This window comes from Salvia hispanica, chromosome 4 (assembly GCF_023119035.1).
Source record: "Salvia hispanica cultivar TCC Black 2014 chromosome 4, UniMelb_Shisp_WGS_1.0, whole genome shotgun sequence".
NCBI classification, from domain to species: Eukaryota; Viridiplantae; Streptophyta; class Magnoliopsida; order Lamiales; family Lamiaceae; genus Salvia; species Salvia hispanica.
Genome location: NC_062968.1, coordinates 5,695,298 through 5,711,067, shown reverse-complemented (window position 1 = coordinate 5,711,067; position 15,770 = coordinate 5,695,298). Strand labels below are relative to the sequence as shown.

The window sequence follows — 15,770 nt, the reverse complement described above, 5'->3', positions numbered from 1 at the left end:
AGAATTATATAAGCACATAAATTATAGAGAAAAGATTAATGTACATAAATTGTACATGTACATAATGTTCTTAAATTTTTTAATTTAATTAAAAATTAATTTTGCTATTTATTAATATATAGAAATAAGAAAGAAGTGATATACTAGAATTTTATGTCAAATCATAACATGATTTCGAACTTGATCGATTTAATTATATAATATTTAGTAATACAATATTTTTTTTCTTAAATATACATATATTTAAGTTAAAATTTTAATTTCTTTTTGAAGTGTGCAAAATGATTAGTATGAAATTTATTTTAAATTATACTAATATTGATAAATTAATTTTTAATGTAAAATATAAAAAAGTTTAATTATATACATACAATTATGTACATTTATCAACATTTACGTTTCATAATTCTCATCCCCTAATAGGCTACCATTGTTTTACAAATTTATAAAATTATGATATTACAAAGATTGTGATTAGGGTCCGAAAATTAGCCGTAATTGAAGAAAGTCAAACGTTAAAACAGTAATAAATCATAAATGCGATTATTACTACAATTTACACATACCAAAATCAGGGGCAATAATTGATATAGAGAATATATTTTAAAAATAAAAAACAGATTTAACAAATTTCCCCCACAAAAAGAAAAAGAGAAATCGATAATGGTCCCAGACGCATGTGCCAACTGTAATCCTCCTCTTCTTCTTCCTCTTCTCTTCTCAATAAACACAAACACTCTATCTCCGAACTCCTCTTTTATGGCACTCACCACTTTCCAGATTCTCCCTTTCTTCCTCTCCCCAACTCCAAAAACCCTACCCTCTTTTACCACACTTTAAAATCGGAAACAAATTAGGAAAATAATCTCGACCAATTTTGTTTTCTCGAGCCCTCATTCTCTTCAACGCCCAAAATCGAAGCGGATAAAGTGCTAATCGCCTTCCAATTCCTCGTCGGATGGCATCAAGATTGCTTTTTTTGGTCGTCTGCTCGCTCCTAGCCACCGCCTGCCGCTCCCAATCCGGCGACGCGGCGGTGATGCAGGAACTGAAGAAGAGCATCAACGCGCCGAGTCAACTCGGGTGGACTGACGCGGACCCCTGCAAGTGGAAGAATACCGTCTCCTGCTCCAGAGACGGCCGCGTCGAACGGATCCAAATCGGGAACCAAAAGCTGCAGGGCTCGCTTCCTCCTTCCCTCGCCAAACTCACCTCTCTCCAAATCTTCGAGGTCATGAACAACCAGCTCTCCGGCCCCCTCCCCAGCCTCGCCGGCTTGAGCTCCCTCCAGAGGATCCTCCTCAACAACAACAACTTCACCTCCGTCCCTCCCGACTTCTTCGACGGCATGAACTCGCTCTCAAATGCCAACTTGGATCAAAACCCCTTCACCTCCTGGCAAATTCCGGCCAGCCTCAAGAGCGCCACCAATTTGCAAACCTTCTCCGCCACTAACGCTAATGTCTCCGGACAATTGCCCGATTTCTTCGATTCCGAGACGTTTCCGAGCTTGACTAATCTGCACTTGGCGTTCAACAATCTGGAGGGGCCGTTGCCGGCGTCGTTTTCCGGCTCCTCGATGCAGAGCCTGTGGCTGAACGGGCAGAAGGTCGGAATGAACGGCTCCATTTCGGTTATTCAGAACATGACTCAATTGACTGATATCTGGCTGCACAGCAATGCCTTCTCCGGCCCCTTGCCCGATTTCACGGGATTGATTCAATTGCAGAAGTTGTCGTTAAGGGATAATAGCTTGACCGGTCCAGTTCCTGACTCTTTGGTTGGATTGAAAACCCTAGTTTCAGTCAATTTGACCAATAACAAGCTGCAAGGGAAAACCCCCAAATTTAGCGTGCCGGTTGATATGTTTCCCGGTAGCAACAGCTTCTGCTTGCCCGATCCCGGGGTAGAATGTGATCCCCGTGTTAATACTTTGCTCGATGTGGCGAAGGATTTTGGATATCCTGCTACATTTGCTGATAACTGGAAAGGGAATGAACCCTGCAATTCGTGGAAGGGGATTTCCTGCATTGGCAAGAACATCACTGTGGTGAATTTTAAAGGATTGGCCCTCTCCGGGGTTATTTCCCTGAATTTCGCTAAGCTTACGTCTTTGCAGAGGCTGGTTCTGTCGAATAATAACTTGACCGGAGCTATTCCGAATGAGCTCACTCAATTGCCTAATCTTGTGGAGCTGGATATTTCTAATAATCAGATTTATGGGAAGGTTCCTAAGTTCAGGGATGGTTTTGATTTGAAGACTGCTGGGAATGTGAACCTTGGCAAGGATGGCCCGGTGACGCCTAGTGGAGGAGGTGGGAAAGGGAACTCAGGCGGGACATCCACCGGTGGTGGTGGGTCGGGGAGTGGCAATGAGAAGAAAACTTCTACGGGAGTAGTTGTAGGTTCGGTTGTTGGGGGAGTGTGCGCGCTTGCCCTTGCTGGAACGCTGGTCTTCTGCGTTTACAGAGGTAAGCGCAAGCACAGTGGGAGGGTTCAGTCTCCTCACACGACGGTCATCCATCCGCGCCTCTCGGGCTCTGAGGACGCTGTCAAGATCACCATTGCCGGATCGAGTGTCAATGGTGGTGGTGGTGGGATGAGTGAGACCTTCAGCCACGGGAGCGGTGGGACGAGCGACCTCCACATTGTCGAGGCTGGTAACATGGTGATCTCCATCCAAGTTCTGAGAAACGTGACGGACAATTTCAGTGAGCGGAACATACTGGGGAGGGGCGGATTCGGGACTGTCTACAAGGGGGAGCTGCACGACGGGACTAAGATTGCAGTGAAGCGGATGGAGTCGGGCGTGATCAGTGAGAAGGGGTTGGATGAGTTTAGGTCTGAGATTGCTGTTCTCACAAAAGTGAGGCATAGGCATCTGGTTGCTCTGTTGGGGTATTGCTTGGATGGGAATGAGAGGCTGCTCGTTTTCGAGTACATGCCTCAGGGGACGCTTAGCCGGTTCTTGTTCAACTGGAAAGATGAGGGTTTGCAGCCTCTGGAATGGATGAAGAGGCTCACGATCGCGCTTGATGTTGCTAGAGGGGTTGAATATCTCCATGGTTTGGCTCAGCAGAGCTTTATTCACAGGGATCTTAAACCGTCTAATATTCTACTTGGAGATGATATGAGGGCTAAAGTAGGAGATTTTGGACTTGTAAGGCTTGCTCCTGACGGAAAAGCTTCGATTGCTACCAAACTGGCCGGAACCTTCGGTTATCTTGCCCCAGAGTATGCAGGTGGTTCACTTGTTCCCTTTGATGCTATCTATTGCTTTTCTTATATATTTTGCTAAGATTTTTGGTAGCCATGTGATTATAAATGCTTTTATGTGATACCTCTGTTTCAAAGATCACATTTATAGCTGTGAGTTGTTACATGTTTCAAAGAAATGAGTTGAATAACTGATTCGTGTAGAATTCTTGTATGATTATGTTGATTTAGCACAGAAATGTTGGTGTTTATTGGTTTAAAATGTGTTTTGCACTTCTTGTTGTAGTAACGGGGCGAGTGAGTACTAAGATCGACGTGTTCAGCTTTGGGGTGATTCTAATGGAGATGATCACGGGAAGAAAAGCATTAGACGAGTCGTTCCCAGACGACAGCCAGCATTTGGTTCCGTGGTTCAGGCGCATGTTGATCAACAAGGAGACATTCCGCAAAGCCATTGATCAAACGATTGAACTGACAGAGGAGACGTTCGGTAGCATCTGCACGGTGGGAGAGCTGGCCGGGCACTGCTCAGCTAGGGAGCCGCACCAGAGGCCGGACATGGGGCATGTGGTGAACGTGCTCTCGTCTCTGGCGGAGATGTGGAAGCCCTCAGAGCCCGCTGATCCAGAGGACGTGTATGGAATCGACTACGACATGACCTTGCCTCAGGCGCTCAAGAAGTGGCAGGCGCTCGAGGGAATGAGCTTGATGGACGGCGATGCCTCATCGTCTTACATGGGGAGCAACGACAACACTCAGACTAGCATACCCACCCGGCCCTCCGGCTTCGCAGATTCATTCACATCGGCAGACGGCCGGTGAGGCAGAGGCATTTTTTGCTAAGGTGAATGAATGCGAAGCTAGGCTAATTAATCTCTTCTTTTTTTTGAAAAAACGCATTTAGGTAGTATCTATTGTTCTTTTTTTTTTGTGGGGAAGGAATCATGGATTTGAGGTTTGTTAATTACTTTTTGAAACTCCAATTTCTGCATTTAATGTTGTATAGTAGTAGTATTATATAGTTTAGGGTATTTTCATGGTTGGGGGTTATAAGTTCATCATTGAAGAGTGTTTGGTGAGAGCAAAATTATTTAGTGTGTGTAAATATGTATAAATAAAAAACAAATTATAAAATAAGCATTATAAATTATATGGTGAGGAATGATGTCAGAGGAAGGATTGGGATGTCTGGTGCTGTCCCAAATCATATTATATTTTATAAAATAGAAGTAATAATTAATTAAGTAAAATGGATAAGATGGCGTTTTCTTGATTTTGTTTGCTTCCCAACATATGATAGGATATTCTAGAAAGAGAGAAGAAGAGTTGAAATTGGTGACAGCTTGATTGATTTAATATGATTTTCATGATTAAAATCATAATCTATGAATATGATTTTCTACGTGGATCGGTGTTAGTGCGTGACAGCGGATTTGTCGGCGCTAATTAATTTTTCATTCTGCGTTAATTAAGCTGAAGTGTATTGACTAATAACAACCGTAGTGAGTGTAAATTTTTTGTTTATACTTTATACACACCATCTTTGGACTCTTTTTGTAGTGCACGCCGTTGTGCAACCTTTGCGTATTATATGACACAAATATTATACTACTACTAATTTAATATATGAGGGTTAATGATTTTGTATCTTAGTGAAATTTGTAACTGTACTTGTACTTAAAATCAATGACTTAATACAGTATGACTTATTTGTGTATCTCTACAAAGTCAGCTTATATTAATACAAAAATAGTGTAGTCGTGGAGAATCTATACCAAGCCACGTGTTGGGAGTATATCGAAGAGAATGGAATATTTATGGGAGAAATTAAATGATTTTATATAAAGTGAATTTATTCCGAATATATGGAGATCCACCGAGGGCTTCATACTATCGTTTATATGAATTCATTTCCTTTTCACTTTATAAATTGATAAAAATAAATGAAGAGTCTGTCTACGTCTATTAATTTGCAATCAGTAGTGTTATCAAATTATCTAATATCGCTATCACTTCGATCGACAGATTTCCAACATTATTTATTTATTTATTTTTATACAATGGACGGCTAACTGTCGAGCCTGTCTTATTGTGTTAGGTCAATTTGTATAAGAAGAATTCTTTACAAAGTTGTGAAAAATTACCCAAGTCTTAAATAATACTCCTATTTGTGTATAACCCTTTGCAATTTTATGTTCAATTATATGCACTTTTCTTATGTTTGACAATGTACTTATATGTTATTTTTTCTTGAAACTTGTAATAAATTGATACACTTATTAAAATAAAAGCAACGCCCAACAACTTAAAAAATGCGATTTCTTTTTTATAATGGAATATATGAATCGATCCATCTCATAAATCCTATGGTTCAAAAAAGATTCACATTTTCTCAAGTTCTTGGACACTCTTATAGTATAAGTAAATGTATGACTATAACTCAATTTGTTACTCCATAAGATTTAGAAAAAATAAATATTTCTATGCATAAAATTGTTTGTAATGTTTAAAATTGTACTCCATATAATGTAATGCATGAATGAGAAAAGCATTGCAGCATACTTATTTTTTTATCTTTTAGTACATGGAGGTCGACATGTCACGTCGGAAAAGGACTTGGATTCCTAGTTTGGAATTCGACGGCACAAATCAGCAATATTTCTAAGTTTTAATTAAGGCTCATAGTAATATTATTTACACATCATAAACATGTATACCAAACTAGCTCTCAATCGGATAAAGGCTAAAATTTATTGAATTGTGTTTGTTGTTTTAGTATTAAAGTCTAGTATGTCATATATCTTTCAAAATATCTTGTAGGTAGCATGTAGTTGAATTGTAATAATTTCATTTATACCTAAAAGTATTAAATAGTAGGTTGTTGATAATGATGGAGATAATTATTACCTACAAATTAAAGCAATACAACAATGAGTCCAATTGATTTTACCTGCTTTTGTTGAATCACACCATCTTCACTTATTGCACCAAAAATTCACTCACAAACAGAACAGCCCCTTGATTTTCTTTATTCGAATTTATGCCTACATTCTCCTAATAGTAATGTGGAGAAATAGATTCGTGAATGCATTTTGAAATTGATGAATGAGAAATTATGATTTGAAATGAGTTTTCTCTCAACTTTGATTGGGCACCACTCTTGGTGGCTTGCCATCCCACAACTTTAATTTTTATGATCTCCATTCAATACCACTTTTTAGCTTTTCATCAATTTTATTTCCAATAAAAATTATACCATCTCTTAGAGGTATTTTTGCTTTATCTATTATTATGTGTATTTATATCAATCAATATCTATTGACGTAAATATAAAGAAATTCAAGGGATGATTTAAATTAAATAAGAATATGAAGAAACATGGGTATATAAATTTGTGATAAAATGCAAACTCATATATTATACAAATTCTAATCCGAGCCCTTAATTATATTAAATCAACGGTATTTTTATATACAAATTAAAATGTCAACAACTTCAATGAATCTATCGAGAGGTAAATTAGGGACAACTGAATTTGACGCATTTTTTAATTTTGGTAGGATTGTTTATTCCCAATATTAATGGACATAAAAAACCGACGTTCTCACTTCTTCCCACTATTGACATTAATTATACGGATGGGGATCCTCTGCTGTGCTATTTAGCACAGCAGCCCTGGCCTACACACACCATGATAAAAAATTCAAGTAAATAAATAAAATAAATTAAATATTTATTTATTATTTTAATGCTCTATTAGGGACAGTAGGAGCTGCTGTGCTAATTATACACTATTAATTCTCTCTCCCCCGACTTCCCCTTTCTCAATTCAATCTATGTTAATCTCTGCTACAAATTTCCAGCGACTATTTGCTTGTGCTTCTGAAAATTGTTGAATTTTCTTGTGTTGATTTCACATTGAATTTCCCATTTGCTTGTGTTGAAGTCGCATTGAATTTGCGTTGATTTTAATGGAGAAGTTGAATTTGATTTGATTATGTGAAATTAACATAGATTTGGTGTTGACTTTGTGGAATTAACATAGATTTGGTGTTGTTTATTTATCAATTTTGTGCTGATTTTGTAAAATTAACAAATATTTTGTGCTTGTTTCCTTTTTCTATTTTCTTCCTTTTCTACTGATTTTGTGTTGATTCTTTAATAAATGTCAACATGATATCAACACAATAGAATAATATCAATACGGTGTCAACACAAATGTCAATACAATGTCAACACAATAGAATCAACCGCAATAAATTAAGTCAACGTAATAACAATAAATATCAACATAGAATCAATAGTTATACATATCTATGTATAAAAATGTCAACATAGAATCAACCTCGTTACATAAAATGTCAACAGAAATAACAAAAATCAACATAGGATAGAACTGCGTACAAAAACAGAAAGCTCCCAAAAAAACAAGCTACTCCCCCGTCCCACAAAAGATGTCACACTTGTGGGACGACATGGGATTTTAGGAGGTTTTGTTTTGTGTGTTAAATGGAAAGAGAAAATATAATTTTAATATTCATATGAGAGAGAACTTTTTTCAGAAAGGGAAATGTGACATCTTTTGTGGGACAAAATAAGGAACGTATGGACAACAAAAAAACTTGAGTTACATAAGTACCCTCGGTTGATAAAATACATGCTCTTGTTGACATTAAAATTTAGCAACGTTATAACTATAAATTTATTATATTTAATAACTAGGATTAAAATTTCTAATTTGTATAATATATAAAATTTGCATTTTGATTACATTCCAGGGTATATAATACTCGAATAGAGCATTGATGCATAATAATTACTACTGTATCTTTTTTGTATATGTTGTTAGTATTTAATAAGTCATGACCATATTAAAAAAAGGGCTATGAACATTTCTTGTTTAATTGAGTACATTACTTTGTGTTTTAAAAACTGTTTTAAAACGTCTCCATTTTTGTGTTTCAACTAAATTTAAAAGACGCAATAAAAGTATATGAGAAACAGAAATATTAAAAGATACATTAACCTAAAAATGCTTTTATTTGTGCCCTAAAATTTGGTCAATTTATAAAAGTTTCAACACTAATAATTGTGTCCCCAATTTTGTGATGGATTTGTTGTAGTGCCAGAAAAATTCAGTATAAGATTATCTTTAAAATATATATACGAATTAAAACTAACTACTTGAATAAAGGATATAGGAAATACAACATAGGAATCCAATTAAGAGAGGTCATTGAGTCATTGAATATAGTAATTTAGAAATATGTAATTAAGAAGGCATAAATTATATTGCATAATAGCACAAATTACGCTTGACGCATTAACTTGTTCATAAAGTCGCCTATATATTAGGCAATTAAGAAGACACGAATTTGTGTGTGTGAGTTGGTCAAGCGGTAAAGAGATTAATAATGTGCGCAATTAAGAGAATACTACTGATATCTCAGATGACGATCTCATACACAGTCTCACCTCAGATCAGACCAGGGAATATATATGTTTCCTAAACATAAACTCAGCATAGATCACCGTTTCTTGAAACCATATTTCTTGCGTTCGTAGAACAGATCTGTTTTAGCACTTCCCAGGTTGATTATCTTGGGACAGCCATCACGATCCTTCTCTTGCTGTGTGCACTCATTGCAATAGTATGCATCTGATACCCCGACCCCTCCACAGATGACACACCGACCTTGAAATGATCCATAATTGCACTCATCGCATACCCGGACAAGGGTGCAAGGGCGCACATAGGAATCACAGATCACACATTTTCCATCACATTTCTCACAAAGCCGCCCAATTGCTATTCCAGGCTGCTTCCTGCACATAATTAGATCAGGATGATGCTTGGCCATGACTCTTCAAGTAGCTCTTAATGTGCCTAAGGAATTTTCCAACCTGTTTCATGTATAAAGAGTCAAATAATAGCTGTTAGCAAATTGTATAAGCAAACCATGAGTGTGTGATTCAGGTAAAACTTTTAGAAATCAAATGAAGGGAACTTCTTTGCTCAAAAGCATCAGTCTCATATAAGTTACCGGCTATAGTTTTCCTTGAAAGCAAAACAGAGAAGGAAAATGGAAGCCCCTTTCCAGTAAATCATTTCAGGATTAAACCAGCCACCCAGACTAGTGAAACAAGTGCAGTGCTTGAAAAAACTCCCCTCAGCTTCCAGGGGAAAGGAAGATAAAAAGTTGACGACAAACACAATTTTACAGACTATGTCTGGACAGCTAAGCTTTTCATGCATTTACCATCATCAAGTAACTCCCTCAAGCAATCCAAGATACTAATGAGCAGTAATATTACGACAACTCCTACAACAGTGTTGGAAAATATCACAATGTAAAATGCTATTCCGCAGACATTCTAAGTTAGATAATTAACTACAAGCATCAGCCTCAAAATTTGAATTTGTTGGCTGCCTGATTGAATTATATAGTTGTATACTCATAACCTAGCTGTGAAACTGGAATATCGGCCTTTTCCTAATTAAGTCAACCAGGGAAGCAAGGATGGATGGACAACGTATGATGGCTGTATCATATGCAGCCCATCTATGAAAACTAAAGGAGATATTAAGATGAGAAGTTCCCTTGTAAAAGTGGGACACGGAGTTTCTGTTCCGAGACTAGATTATTGAGTGAACAATGGAAACAAGATTATTAAGTGAGCGTCACACATAGTTAAGCCCCAACCACAAGGGGGATAGTTTGTCCTTGATCCCAAGCCAACACTACTACTTGTTGAAACATGTTCAACATCCACCTAAATCAAAATATATAGAGTACATCAAATCAGCAAATATCTACACTGCTTCAGGAATCTCTTAGTTCTCGAATCTTCTAAACGATGAGTACATAGAGAACCTAATTCCAAATTGATAACAGCCAGTTATTTATTTGTATTTGGAAGTGACAGGAACAACCGAGTGCTACACAATTAGACAGATCATTGAGAAAGCAAAGACAGAAACTCACATTTATCGATTCAAATACACTATTCAAGCTCTTAAAACGCCAGGGTTTGTGGAACAATTCAAATACACGCATTCACTAATGTCCACATTAACAAAAAATTAAGAGCTCCTGTTAGCAATCACGAACCCCATAACAGATGTACGAATTGAACCGGGAACCTTCCACTTCCCAACACACAAAATTATGCTTCATCAGTAACGGGATAAAAAAGAAAACCTAATCAAGCGCGTGAGGTAAAACCCGAATTCGTCGTAAATTGTAAGTAGTGGAAATCCTAATGAGAAATTTCTTTAAGAAATAAAAATTACCTCAATCAAGTGACCTCCAGCAATGAAGAATGAATCTGGAATGCACCGCAGAAAAAAACAATTGTTAGAGTAACGAAGAAACAGTATGTACAAAGCGAGGGAGGATTAGCGAAATCCTACGCAGTTTAAGGTGATAATGTATTTATAAGCAGATTGGAGCGAGATTCGCCTGAATATTTGAGCGAGTTGGAAAGGCGGCAAAGGAGAGTTAATTTTATATTGAATCAGTGATGGAGAGAAATTTCTCGAACAAAATGACTACTATTGCGACTCGTTTTGGGCTGGTGATGTAAATTATGATTTCTTAAAGGATAGTTGTAGTATCGAATTTGGTTGCTCACTTTTTTCAAATTTATACTCCTATATCATGAGTTTTTTGGGTACTTAGGAAAATATCTTTTTAAAATAAATATTATTATTTAAATAAATTTTTTTTAATAAATATTTAATAAATAAAGTAAATTCGCAAATAATATATTATCAGTTATTGAAAGTTTAGAATTATTATAAAACATTTATATATATGTAAAAGTGAGTTTATAAATATATTGAGAAAAAAATTCTTAAATCATAGTACTCTAACTATTACGATCGAAAGGAAAAAAAATTAGTGGAAAAAAATTACAATGAAAATAATAAATTAAACCAAACTATAAGTTGACTCGAGGAAAGCTTTCTTTTCACAAGACAATATCTCGTTGTACAAGGACGACTTCATCGTCCGAAGCCCCGCCGTGACCTACTTTAGGGCTAAGCCGCACTCGAAGTTGATATCTGTGCATAAGTCTCGGATCTTCATCCGAAGCTCCAATGGCGTCTGCACGTCCGAGACGAGGTAGCAGTTGAGCGCTTCAATCTTGTAGGCGCATTCCCGGTAGCCGATCCGATCACGAGGTACTGGTCCCATGGGTGACAACACCGGAACTTCTTGTGCCTCGGCTCCCACTGCGTGAAATTGACCTACACAAGCAATTAATTTAGTAAAAATCAAATTTCAAGCACTATCTCTAAATAAACTACTCACCAGTGAGTCCTCCTTGGCTTTGTATTCAAGTACACTCTTGTAATCTCTGAGTGCCTCTATATCATCGTCGTGTGATTCCTGGAAATACACACCGCCGAAAGCTAATATAAAGAGAAACAAATAGTTATTAGATCAATAAAACATAAAATTTCATCAAAAAATCGATTACATTAAATTTTATCAAAAAAATACATGACATTTTAAGTCCGTTTTTGGTCATCTTCTATGCACTGTTAACCATTCTAAGGACGAAACCGTAAGTAGCAAAGATCTCAAAATCAATGGCAAATTACAAGCACCGTGCGAATTTCAAGCATTTCAAGCACTGTGCGAATTTCAAGCATTTCAAGCGACGTGCGAATTTTAAGTCATTTTGACACATGACATTTTCTTTCCGTTTTCGGTCATCTTCCTTATATTGTTAACCATTCTCAGGACAAAAATGACGTAAGTAGCAAAGATCTCAAAATCTATATACATTTTATCTGTTATATTGGAACATCAATTTTCTCCAATTGCAATTGACAATGTCGATGCCAATGCATATAATTATTGTGTATAATTATTACTTCATCTGTCCATGAAAAATAAGTCACAAAAATGTGACGTGTAACACTTGACTTGTCATGTGTTTTAAGAGATTATTCATTTCATCCCAACTAAGTTGGTTCATATTCTCTTTTGGAATGTTCCAACAAAGTTGAGTCATTTCATTTTTTGGCCAAAAATAAAATAAATCTAATTATTATTACTTTATTTCATCTATTGTACTTTACTTTCTCTTAGCTTCAGTTGGTGGTCTATAATTCAACCACTGCAGTCAACGTCGGGTCGGGTTTCTCGAACTTGGCCTCTGTCGACAGCACCTCCATAGAGTCTATGATCTTCGTCGTGCACGCCACAATTTCGATCAGCTGTGACGCCATCACCACAGCCGGGACTGCGTCCAGGAACTTACCGTGGTGCCAAAACTCGGTCTCCAGCAGGCCCTTGAGTGTCTCGGCTGCGGTCTTCGTGTCCGCGATGTGTATCTCGTTGTACAAGGACGACTTCATCGTCTGAAGCCCATCCGCAACCTCCTTTAGCGCTAAGCCGCACTCGAAGCTGATACCTGTGCTTAAGTCTCCGGTCTCCAATGGCGTCTGCACGTCCGAGACGAGGTAGCCATTAAGCGCTTCAATCTTGTAGACGCATTCCCAGGTAGCCGACCCGATCACGAAGTACTGGTCCCATGGGTGACATTACCGGAACTTCTTGTGCCTCGGCTCCGACCACGCGAAATTGACCCTACATGAGCAATTAATTTAGTAAACATCAAATTTCAAGTACTATCTCTAAATAGACTACTCACCAGTGAGTCCTCCTTGGCTTTGTATTCAAGTACACTCTTGTAATCTTTGAGTGTCTCTATATCATCGTCGTGTGATTCATGGAAATACACACTGCCGAAAACTAATACAAAGAGAAACAAATAATTATTAGATCAATAAAAGATTAAATTTCATCAAAAAATCTATTACATTAAATTTCATCAAAAAAATACATGACATTTTCAGTCCGTTTTCGGTCATCTTCTATGCATTGTTAACCATTCTAAGGACGAAATCGTAAGTAGCAAAGATATCAAAATCAATGGTAAATTTCAAACACCGTGCGAATTTCAAGTGATTTTAACACGTGACATTTTCAATCCGTTTTCGATCATCTTCCTTATATTGTTAACCATTCTAAGGACAAAAATGACGCAAGTAGCAAAGATCTCAAAATCAAACGAAGCTGAAGGGATGAATTTTTGGAGAGAATGGGATTAATTATTAGAGGAAAGAGGGAGTTTATTTTTCCGTTTGTGGCCTGCCGGAAAAAGGTGAACGGAAGAGACAATAGTCGAACTCACGACCACATGGTTGAAAGCAACAAGCTCTACCAGCTGAGTGGAGTACATCAATTCATATGAATAACTAGGGGTGTGAATACGGGTATCCGTGATACCCGACCCGAAAAAATCGGGTACCCAAACCCGAAAATCATCTAAATGTCTATCCAAAACCCGATCCGATATATTTTCGGGTACTCTAATACCCGCCCCGGGTATACACACCCGACGTATCGGGTACCCAAATACCCGACATATGTTAATAACTAATAAAAAAAATCAAATTTTATTATATTAATATAAATATATAAATATTTAAATTGACTAATATCTTTAATGTTGCATTTATTTTGTAGTAAAAAACTATAAAAAATGAGTTATTTTTATTTTAAAGTATATGATTATATTTATGTGGATTGATCATGCAATATGTAAGTAAAATAATAAAAGTTATGCATTTAATTAAATTATAGAAGCAACCAACAATATAGTTCAAAAGTCAAAATAATTAACTAAAATATAAAAACCACATGAGTTGATTATGCAATACGTAAAATTTGAGAGTTTGGGGAAGCCGTGACCTAGTGTAAGAGAGACCGTCTTATTTATATAAGTTTAGAGAAAGTTAACCTAGTACAGTGTAATTAGTAAATAAATTGGCTCAGCTCTTGAAGCCTAAAATGGCTAAACGTAATTTAAAAAATGCTTTAAATAATAAATTGGATATTCGGGTAATATCCGATACCCATTCGGGTTACCCAATACCCGATTTATTTTAAATTTCAATATCCAATCCCATACCCAGTCCCATGAAATTGGATATTGGGTATCCAATACCCGGTGGATATCGGGTCGGGTATGGGTAAATCCAATACCCGATATCCACATTCTCACCCCTATGAATAACTCTTTTATAATGTAGTACCTAGTATTTTATTAGGTTTCATTTTATCAAAATAATTATTTATAAAAATTTGAAAAATCTAAATTATTTTGATATACACGATGAATTGATAACTTATCATATTTTTTGCATAAAGCTTGACAGTCCTATTTAGTTATTTAAAGTAAATAGGGAGTCAATGAGTGGTTACATCATGCAGTTATTATCTATAGTAATTTATTTATATTTACCAATTATGTTTTTCCGCCAATTATTTTCAGATTCAGTCGATTATTTCTGGCTGTTTGAATTTTGACTCTTTCCTTCCATTGAACCGACATTTGCATGTCAATAATCTCTTCATTCTATTATGTTAGTATTGGTTTTAAATTTTAATTCTTATGATTTTCATTTTCATTTGGATTTGATTGGTCCCAATGAGAAAAAAAAAATCGAATCTTGATTAAAAAGATTCTCTTTTCAAAATTGGATGCTACTAAGATCACCAAAAGAAGCAGAATGAGTTTTCCAGATCCCACACAACTACCAAATCAGTTCGTATCACCGTTATACTCTGGCGGCGACGACGCCACATACTGGCCTTCATTCTGGGCCGGCTCCAACCAGCACCAAATGCAACAACATCCTGACAATGATGGTTAAATGTTCATTTAGTGTATCACATCTTATGCTTTGTTCTACGGATGATCATTTTAATACATATTGATTATTGATTTTGTTTCTTATTTTATTATAGTTTTAGGTGAGGCGAATGGCATTAAAGATGACAACAAGTTATTTTACATAGGAGTTATGTTGAAGAGTGACGAATTGTGAAGAATTGAAGGTTTTAGTTTATAATGATGAGATTTATTTTAATTTTAAAGTTAATGTAATGTATAAAGAAGTTTTAAAAATGATGAATAATTATTCATTGTGTTTAATTCTTTATTGTTATAGAACTTTATCTTCATACTCCATGATTAATTATCCATTGTGTTTAATTCTTTATTGTGATAGAATTTTATCTTCCTACTCCATGATTTAATGTTTAAACATTATATTATGTGATTTGTTACAAATATATTATGCTTCAATGTTGATTTGTATAGAATTTTTGTTCTAATATAACTAAAATGGTTACTCATATTGCTCACTGTTAATATTGATTCTAATTTTATTTAATTAATTTAAAATTAAAAATTAATGTATTAAAAATATATTAATCTATGCATAGCACATGCGTTACATTAGTAAACATTTAAAATAACTAAAAGTACTCCAGACTGCATACATTTATTATTAATTGTTCACGTACTGTCAAAACTCAAATGTATCCGAACAGTGATAGTATGTTGTTAATTTTATTTATTGTAAATTAACTTTAGCTAATTTTTTGCTTATTGATACGGATACAATTCTCCAACCAACGGAGATGACACCAGTAGCCGGAGATACATCGGAGATGTCGGAACGGCCG

General features: G+C 36.1%; 2 protein-coding genes across 5 annotated transcripts; one reads left to right on the top strand and one right to left on the bottom strand.

Annotated features, from left to right (window-relative positions):
* Nucleotides 1-667: 667 nt before the first annotated feature.
* Nucleotides 668-4,207, top strand: LOC125221676 (receptor protein kinase TMK1-like). The gene is made up of 2 exons (XM_048123875.1): nt 668-3,242; nt 3,503-4,207. The coding sequence occupies exons 1-2, from the start codon at nt 959-961 to the stop codon at nt 4,036-4,038; spliced, it is 2,820 nt and encodes a 939-aa protein (XP_047979832.1). The 5' UTR covers nt 668-958; the 3' UTR covers nt 4,039-4,207.
* A 4,424-nt stretch (nt 4,208-8,631) lies between these two features.
* On the bottom strand, nt 8,632-10,795 carry LOC125218212 (PHD finger-like domain-containing protein 5A). 4 transcript variants are annotated; one of them, XM_048119839.1, is made up of 4 exons: nt 10,631-10,795; nt 10,511-10,545; nt 10,329-10,366; nt 8,632-9,120 (listed from the first exon to the last, which is right to left on the bottom strand). In XM_048119839.1, exon 4 carries the CDS (start codon nt 9,075-9,077, stop codon nt 8,745-8,747), a length of 333 nt encoding a protein of 110 aa, XP_047975796.1. In that variant the 5' UTR covers nt 9,078-9,120; nt 10,329-10,366; nt 10,511-10,545; nt 10,631-10,795; the 3' UTR covers nt 8,632-8,744. The 4 variants fall into 4 exon arrangements, with proteins under 4 accessions (XP_047975796.1, XP_047975795.1, XP_047975798.1 ...); XM_048119838.1 differs by lacking the exon at nt 10,329-10,366 and having other exon boundaries at nt 10,631-10,794; XM_048119841.1 differs by lacking the exon at nt 10,631-10,795 and having other exon boundaries at nt 10,511-10,608.
* Between the last annotated feature and the right edge of the window lie 4,975 nt (nt 10,796-15,770).